We start from the raw sequence: 9498 nt of genomic DNA, 5'->3' as shown, positions 1-9498 counted from the left end.
GGCGGGGCCGAACTCAAACGCCCTTCAGCCACGACCCGCCCATAGCGGTGCCACAGGACCGCCCCGCGCGCAGTCCCTCACGCTCACGCCCCCGCCAACGGCCGGCCGCAGCCCGCGCGCCGGCCCCGGGAATGCCGCCGCCAATCAGCGCGCGGCAGCCGCTGACAGGCAGAAGCCGGCGGGAGAGCGAAGCGGCCGTAAGCGAAAGAGGAACGGCGATGGGACGGGCTAGTACGCCCACCCCCCGGCTGAGTAATTTAACTGGCTATTTTGCCGCCAAACTGCCCAATCAGAGAATGCCTTGTAAATGCGCCTTGAGCGTATCAGAGAGGTGCTTCTTCTTCCGCTCTGATAGTTTGAAACCGTCTCGCCCGGCGGCTGGGGGCGGCTGGTGCCCGCAGGTGAGAGGGGGGTGGCGGGGGGCGGCCGGGGGTGCTGCGCCCCGAGGGGCCGTGACCTCCACAGTACCTTCTCCATAAACCCGCTGTTCCTGCCCGGCGGCTTACCCGCAGTCCCCACACCCACAAACTCCACCCCACCCTCCGAGCTTCCCACCGCCCTCTGAGGGGGCCTGTGGGCACCCCCTGCCCCCGGGTAGTTGGGCTCGTTGCCTTAAAGGCCCTCTTAAAAAAAAAAAAAAAATCTCCTGTTCACATGCGGAATTGTGCTCCTTCCTGCCTGTCCACCCGTGTGCCTACTCGGCTGTGCCTTCCAGGTGTCTGTCGGACACCCTGCGGCTTGTCCTCATTGTCTCTAGCTGGCGTGCCAGCGGTGGTCACTGTAATATCAGCTCTGCAGGCGTCAGGAGTAGTTGGCAGAGGTGCTGCAGTGAGAAGCTTAAAAACGTGGACTTGAGCAGTGCTGCTTTGCAAGGGGGTACAGTTAAGGGCTAAAAATATGCCCTGTGTGTACTGGGAGATAGAGTGGTTCTCTTTCCTGGGTGTTGAGTCCTCTGATCTGAATGCAGTGTTAAATTATTTGGAAAGCATCACTTTTAGTCAAAAACAAGCCCAAAAGCACAAAACCCTGAGCACAGCTCAAGCAGTTCAAAACCAAGGATGAGAGCAGCCACGGTGAGTCAGACCAAAGATCTTTATAGTTGCGTCCTGTTTCTAAAAGTAGCTGTCTTAGAATTGTAGTCATACACTTACAGTTTGGAAGAAACTACTGCTGTTACCAGGTATCTTTAATGAAGCCAGGCATATGTTTAGCAGATGCTTGGGGAACATTAGAAGAACATGGTAAGCCCAAAGATGCTTCTCTCACCATGTAATGATTTGCAGCTTAGCAAATCAACTTGTTGACCCAGAGATGGTGTCTGACTTAATATCGCTTGATTTCTCTTTTACAAACTTATCCAGTATTTTCTTGAACTTAGTGCTTGTTCACTGAGATCAAAGCAGACAAGTTGTTCTTAGGATGACGTGGCGATGATGTCTGTAAAAATCAGCTTGAAAGAAGTGTATTTACCTTAATGTATCATAGTAATCCAATCTGTTGTTCTGTACATAAGCAGATTCTATTAGATTTACTGGGATTTTCACTGGAATGTTGCAATAATCAAAATGCAAGGTTAGACTCTAGACATAAACATTAGAGGTACAGACAGGCAAAACAGAAATGTGGGGAAAGCTCGAACTTTAAGTGGTAACCTGTTAGTGGAATCTAAAGTGGCATTCAAGTCAGTAAAGGCAGTCAGATGGACAAACACAGTGGAGGCTTAGTCCACTGGTATAAAGAAAAGGGATGGGACGAGGAGGCGAACACACTGAGCTTGAGGTGACAGTGAGTTTTGGAACTTTTCGAAAGTCAAGCTTTTTGGAAGAAACTTTACTCTTCCACTTCCTTGGACTCATCTGTGTTCACATGAAACTCCATTTGCCCTCCTGTTTCTCAGAAGAATTGATGGTATTTTAGTTCTTTTTAAGTGGACTGTGAAGGGAAGAAAACAGTATTTGTAATTTCTGGCTGCAAATACATCTTTAATTCCTGTAAGTGCCAAATAGTTGGTCCTTTGTGATCCTCTCTAATAGCCACACACACGCGCTTGAATACCTCCAGGACTTTTAGGGTAGTCAGGACCATAATTTAAGAAACTGTATGAGTGGAAAGGCATATGGAGTTGAAGCTAATTTTTTAAGATTACTGAAGAAGTATTTTTTGGCTATTAAAAGAATTTATCAACTAAAGGGGGAGTGCTAGTATAAAGTTATTTGATAAGGTAGAGAGGCCAAAACCAAAGAAACAGATAGGGAATAATTTGGAGGAGAGAGGAAAGAAGAAAATTATCAGAGCAGGAGACAATGAAAACAGAAGAGATGAGGAAGCTAGTATTTCTTCCCTCATCTACACACCAGTTTACAGCAACAAAAGTATTTAGTAAACCTCCCTAAGACTCCATATTTTGTACTTAAAAAACATGGTTGGTATGTTAGGCGTCAGCAGAAAGTAGGGAGACGGTAATCATCTTTTGAACCTTGGGCTATAGGAAATCTCAGCATTTAAAATTGTCTTTATACCATTTTTAAAATTTCCATCTTCAGCACAGAAACGAACCTCCTATTCTGACAGGTGTAGATACCCGTGGCAGAGGGAGCTTTTGTGGTGCAGGAAGAATCAACATCTAGAAGAACTCAAAGAACAAAAAGACAATTAATTTCCATCTGTATTCCTATAGAGAGAGCTATGAGATTATTGTGGGGTTTTTTGCGTTTTGAAAAAAAGATGATGATGCTTAAGGAGGATATTCCTGCCAACTTAATGACAGTACAACTACCAGTTTAAAAATAACATTTCTGTCAGAAAATGCATCTGTTTAAAAAACAACTGAAAATATTATACTTGACAGTTTTAAAGGTCTCTAGAAATAAATTTCCCTTGCATGGTTGTTTGCTACATTGTACAAGCAGTTAGTTCCTCTGGTTATTTATGGTGGTGGTCTTCCCGTGCTTACTCTCTGCTGACAGCTCCCTGCTCAATGTGTCTGATGATTGTTTTTTCATGTGTATCAGGCAACTAACTATATCACTCTGCCATTCATTCATTAACAAATTCACCTTGCTTAATACTCAGTTCCCATTCATTCTCTAATTCCTTTCATTCCCCTCCATATCCTTTAGAGTTTTTTTTTCCCCATATCCTATCAAGTTTTATCACAAGAGCTTCAGTTCTTCACTGAAGGACTTACTGAATGCTGCAGTAGATTAAAAGATACATATATATTTCAGAAAGTCTTCAAGTTTCTTATCAGTTCTACAACATCGCCTGCTTCCTAAACGTTCAAAGAATACCTATCTTGCTTAGAAATTGTGGAATGATTGACATTACCTGAACCTAAGGCATTACCTGTCCTTCCATATCTGTTTGTCTTTCCGGGTCTGTAAGGCAAGAAGAGTTGAAAAAGTGGAGGGAGGCTGATGTTGACCACTAAGGGAAGGCTTCAGGGTATTGAACTGGAGTGTTCAGGACGTCATCTCACCTTGGGCTGTGGTTGAGGTAGTTAAGAGGGAAAAAAATCACAGAGTAGCTTAGTCATTCCTGTGTCACTTTGTAGGCATTTTGTACTGAAACAAGCTGATAAGCTCCAAAACAATACAGTGTTAATACAAAGGAGGGACTGATACAGGAATGTATCTGTAAATTAAGGCTTCTGTTATTCTTGATATATCTGTTTCTTTTTTTTTCCTCTAGCAGTTTATTTTAGTTACCATTGATGTAAAATTTTATATGGTATATCATGAAGCATTAGGTATTAAACTTATTCAGTCAACGTAAAATAAGAGAAAGCTTTTACATTGTTGCTTTTGGGTCTTCCATTGTTTTCTTTTAAAGTCAGTGGAAGTCTTTTCATGGTTTTGAGTATGGTTTGGATCAGGCAGTTTCCTACCTAGCATTATATAATGAGACTATACAATCAGTTCAGCCCACAGAATGGGCATTGATGTAGTTTCTACAGCAGAATCTCTCTTTCTGGGGAAAATGTTGGTGAATATACAGTAAACATATCGGAACTGAAAAATTAATTTCAGCTTCTACTGTTTTATAGACTAACTTTGTCCAGAATGTCATCCGATGAGGAGAAAAACACAAGTCCAGTTTTGCCAAAAGACTCTGTTCAAGGCAGTTCTGTTTCTTCAGATATGCAGGTGGGAAAGATTCACTGTCATAACATTTTATTTGGCAAAGGATAATTATGAGGAAATCTAACAAAACTTGCATCTTTTTTATGTTTTACGTGTACAGGAAGCTAAAAGTGTTAGTGAAAAGAAGCAAATTAGACAAAATCTGAGATTAAAATACCTTCACTTGGATTCCCTTTTGTGCATTTCACAAGAAATTTCAATTTATGTGAAAATTCTTATCTAAACTTAAGAAATTGATCAATGACAGCTACAAGTAAAAGAGTACAATTTTATTACCTTTTTTTTTCCTGGTGTTATTTTTTGTGTTAGGTCTTATCAAGAAGCATAAATTTGACAGAGTAGGATAGAAACCCATTATTTCTGAGGGATGAAGTGTAACTATGTGTTAGGCTTCTTACATGATGTTGTAAGAGCTGAATTTTTTTTAATGGATTTATTTCCCTTGGAGTAGGATTGTGGCCAAGTTAATCTCAGAAAAGAAATCCTTTTTTTTTTTTTTTTTCCTACATCAAATACACCAAGATATGCTGGAACTATAATGGTGGTGCTTTTGCCTTTTCTGTGCTCAGCATTCTTTTGAGACGATGCAAAGATACTGGATAAAGTCTTTGTCCTGTTCTTTTGAAAGCAGCAGATTTTCATCCTTTAATAATTGGTTATTCCTATTTGAGCAGTGGTTGGGTTTTTTTCCTTTGATAGGATTCTATCCAAAACAGGCTAGTTCTGACATGTCCTGGTTTCAGCTGGGATAGTTAATTTTCTTTCTAGTAGCTGGTGTAGTGTTATGTTTTGGATTTAGTATTAGAATAATGTTGGTAACACATTGATGTTTTCAGTTTTTATACTAAGTCAAGGATTTTCCAGCTTCTCATGCCCAGCCAGCAAGAAGGCTGGTGGGGGCACAAGAAGTTGAGAGGACACAGCCAGAACAGTTGACCCAAACTGGCCAAAGGGATATTCCATACCATGTGATGCCATGCTCAGTATATAAACTGGGGGGAGTTGGCCTGGGGGGGATCGCTGCGTGGGAACTAACTGGGCATCGGTCAGCGAGTGGTGAGCAATTGCGTTGTGCTTCACTTGTTTTGTATATTCTAATTACTTTATTATTATTATTATTATTGTCATTTTATTATTGTCATCATTACTATTTTCTTCCTTTCTGTCCTATTAAACTGTTCTTAACCCACAAGTTTTACTTTTTTTTTCCTGATTCTCTCCCCCATCCCACTGGGTGGGGGGAAAGTGAGTGAGCAGCTGCATGGTGCTTAGTTGCTGGCTGGGGTTAAACCATGACATGACAAATATGTTTTGCTAGTTGCCCTGTAGAAACGCATCTCCACTTTTGTCATGTGGTGGAATGGGCATGTACAGCAGAAGCACTGCTAAATTAAGGGATTTTTTTCTTCATGTGGATTGACTTTGTCCCTTTTAAACTACCTGTTTATGGGCAAGTCATTTCTGCAGTTTGTATGCTTCTCTATGTGTGGTCATATCTCATGGGTAAGTTTTCTTTGTTCAGCAACAGTAATTGATCTGTGTTTCCAGTGCCTTTTGTAGTTGGAAAACAGGATAAAGGCATTGTGTGACAAACCTTGAAAGACCAGAATTTTCTTTTATGAGCTGGTTGATTATGAAGGAGGTTCTAAGGCCACCTTGTAGGGAATGATAGAGTAACTAATGTTAATGAATGACTGCTTTGCAAGTGAGAACACATACAGAATAGAACAGAATATTTTAGTTGGAAGGGACCTACAACGATCTGGTCTAGTCCAACTGCCTGACCAATTCCAGGCTGATCAAAAGTTAAAGCACGTCATTAAGGGCATTGTCCAAATGCCTCTTAAACACTGACCGGCCTGGGGCATTGACCACCTCTCCAGGAAGCCTGCTCCCATGTTTGACCACCCTCTCGGTAAAGAAATGCTTCCCAACATCCAGTCTAAACCTCCCCTGGTGCAGCTTTGAACCATTCCCACACATCCTATAATGGGAGCCCAGGGAGAAGAGATCAGCACCTCCCTCTCCACCTCCCCTCCTCAGGAAGCTGTAGAGAGCAATGAGGTTGTCCCTCAGCCTCCTTTTCTCTAAACTAGACAAACCCAAAGTCCTTAGCCAGTCCTCACTGGAGTCTATTACTGTTGAAAAAGATCAACACTGGGGTCACAGCTGAGCAATAGGAATGTTGACAGGGAAGTACTCCTTTTAGATAATTTTGAAGGGCCTTTTTTGGTTTGTTTTGTTTGGGCCTTTTTGATAATTCGGTGCTTTTAAATAGAGGCCAGATTATTACCTTTTCGTTACAAAAAGATTCCACTGGCTCTTAGAGAATTTCCAGTTACTTGTTATTGAGTTGTGCAAGACTTTATCCATTGAATCCATTCTTTTTGTGTTGTTTAGTAACCTTGACTGCAATCCTAAGGACAAACTCTATGCAGCATCTGTAGATTTCTATAATGCTTTAGGAAGGAAGAAAAAAACCCACCTCTGAATGCTCTTGTGCCCTTTGCTCATTGCAACAGTGATTTATTTACTTCTACAAAACCAAGGTAGTATGTATTAAATGATCAAAACTCCTCTGACCTTCAGGCCTTAGGACTATATTACTGTAGTTTTATGCTCTGACAGAATATTTGTAGTTGACATAACAGCTTGAAAGTTTTGTTTAAAGCAGAACAGAGATAGTAAGAAAACCAAAGTTATATTGTTAATTTTATTTTATTATGTTTTTATTTGAAATTTTTTGGTCAATATTGCATTACTTGTAATGCATCCTTGTTACGCAGTATTTAAGATTGAGATACTACACCTCATCACTCAGTGTTTCCACTTCTCTGTCTTACATATTCTTATTGCAGTCTCCGGGATTATTTTTTTGTGTGTCTAAGTTTCTGGTTACAATCGGGATACTGTGTTTTCTTTGATATTTGCTTTCAACCTCATTCCAACAGTGTTGTAATATTGTAATTTATAAGCATTTATTTCCAGATTTTTTGCTGGATGCTGTCTATCGACACTTTCTATTGGTGCGTAAGAGTGTGTATTCTTGCACATAGTGGATTCTTTGCATTTTAATAAGAGTGTTAGATCTTGAAAGACTAGATAAATTTCCTGCCATAACTTGGTATGTATATTTTGAGTGCTCAGGATGTCTATAATGAGGCACATGGTGTGCTAGTGATTAAATTGGGTGTCTCAAAGTGAGCCACCAACTTGCCCCTGACATCTTACCTCCTATGTCCCTTAAATTGGGTAGGTAATCATGAAAGCAGTTGCATCAGCTCTGACTGAAAACTAACTTGTTTGGGAGGAAGAGTTAGTTTTAAGTTGCTATTTGGTCATGTGATGTCTTTGAAGAAGACAGAGAAGTGATCTAATGTCTGCTGCACAATCATTTAATTTAGATGACTTAAGGTAAGGCTAATGTATTGGCTTTTTTACTCTGCTGAAATTTTGCTGCAGGGAATTTTGTACAGTTCCATGTAGTTCCTGGTTGAATAACTCATCTGAAGACACCTGTTTTCTTCTTTTGACATCTGATAAAATCTAAACTGTATTTCTTTAGAAAGGTATGGATATGGAAAAATTGATAACTTGTTGATTCACAACTAACTATACCTTTTATGTGGAATGTGATACTTCCTTTTGCTTATCAAAAAGATACACTGTCCATTTGTTTTTAATTATATAGCTTCATATACATTTAGTCTTTTAATTTTAACCTAGTAGGTTAGAAGATGGGAAATGGAAATTTGACAGGAAATTAGAATTCAGCTAAAATGTACAAAACCTAGCTTCTTAAATTCTTTAATTAGTTGGAATCCCCTTAAATGTAAGGGTTACACTGAAAGGTTTAAAATATTATCCTTTTCAGCTGGTAAATTCAAAAACATATTATATGTAATTGGTACCTTTAACTGATTGTTTCCACTCTAACTTTCCCCAGCTTGAAGAGGAAAATGATTTTTCAATTCACAATTGATTTTTGAGGTTTGACCTTGTTAGGATACTAAACAGAATTAGTGCGATAGTATTAAATGAAGAAAAAATGACTGCTAGTAGCCTGGTTTAGTACTTTCCAAAAGTTTTTTTTTCCAAATGTTTCATTAGTGGCTTTGATCGTTTTCAGCATTTAACTGCTACTGGAACTTTTTTAATGAATTACTGGATTGTATGTTTAAGCTATAATACAGATTGTTCACAGTTTCACATTGAACTCTAAATACTTGCATTCTGAAAATCTGTTTAATTAGGAGATTTCAAAAAAAATATTAATTGGCTTACTTTGGTACATAGTGTAAGGCCACGCACCACTTAGATTGGTTTATAACTTTTTAACAGGAAAAGCTTTTATTTTAGTTATATATACACATTCCCTATATTTATATAATTTAAAAAATGCATAATATAAGGTAAGAATAATAATATCTAATCTAAAGAAAATACTCAATAATCAAATGTCTTTTGATGATTGGCTTTAGAACTCCCACCACAGAAATTGTAATGTTATGGAATGTGAAGTGTGTCTTGTGTTCAGTAGCATCTTTGTCGTGGATATAAAAATACATATTTTTCTTTGCACTAATAGTAATGCTTAGAAATAGTATCAGGTGATAACAGCTTACACGATCTGGAACTTTTCATGTTTTTGTTTAACATGCCTATTACTGTATCCATTTCTGGCATCTAGCAAAGTCTTTCTCTGTAACTATTACAGTGCATCTAGTTTAATCAGAATGAACATGAAACAAGAGAAAGGTAAATTGTTATCATCATGGTAGGAAAACAGCTTGCTTTTTCAACTTTAAGGGAAATCCTCTTAGTTTTCACCATAATAATAATAGTAATAATAAACCTTTCAAAAATTATCAAAAACCATTTCTACTCCTTCCTACATATACCTAGTTTTTAGAAATGTAATTGTAGTTTTATAATTATTCATCATCACTTTGTGACAGGATGAATATGAAGAGCTGCTTCATTATGCTGCAGTAACTCCAAAGTTTGAACAGTGTGTCTCGAAGTGGTCAGAACCTGCTTCAGAACTGAGAGCAGGTGGCAGATTTTCAAGTGTAACAGACGATGCCATTCACCGTAAGACTCCAGGTAGTATGTGCAAAGCTATGTGTTGAGCTTACAAGAGCAATGGTATAACTTTTTTGACTTAAGTTTTCTAATAGCTACTGTTTGAAAAATATACGTAGCTCATATATAGTACATCTGCATTTTGCACGACAAGAAATTTAAGAAGACATATTCACTGAAGGCTTCTCTCTCTGACATCACTTGCAGATGATAGTACTGATGTGCTGACAGTGCATTCTGTGATGCAGATGTTTAAGGTCATTGGTGTAAT

General features: G+C 39.0%; 1 protein-coding gene across 5 annotated transcripts in view; it reads left to right on the top strand.

Annotated features, from left to right (window-relative positions):
* The first annotated feature begins 323 nt into the window (after window positions 1-323).
* Window positions 324-9498, top strand: part of POC5 (POC5 centriolar protein) — a 31295-nt gene continuing 22120 nt past the window's right edge. For 2 of the 5 annotated variants that reach the window (XM_052777518.1, XM_052777516.1), the window contains exons 1-3: window positions 353-401; window positions 4046-4145; window positions 9101-9248. In XM_052777518.1, the coding sequence (XP_052633478.1) occupies window positions 4062-4145; window positions 9101-9248 (232 nt within the window). In that variant the 5' untranslated portion in view covers window positions 353-401; window positions 4046-4061. Of the gene's footprint in view, window positions 402-968; window positions 1074-4045; window positions 4146-9100; window positions 9249-9498 lie in introns of those variants that run through there. The other 3 variants (XM_052777517.1, XM_052777519.1, XM_052777520.1) reach the window with 3 other exon arrangements.

This window comes from Harpia harpyja, chromosome Z (assembly GCF_026419915.1).
Source record: "Harpia harpyja isolate bHarHar1 chromosome Z, bHarHar1 primary haplotype, whole genome shotgun sequence".
In the NCBI taxonomy this organism is placed as follows: Eukaryota; Metazoa; Chordata; class Aves; order Accipitriformes; family Accipitridae; genus Harpia; species Harpia harpyja.
The sequence above is the reverse complement of the archived record's forward strand: the minus strand, read 5'-3'. Positions and strand labels throughout refer to the sequence as shown.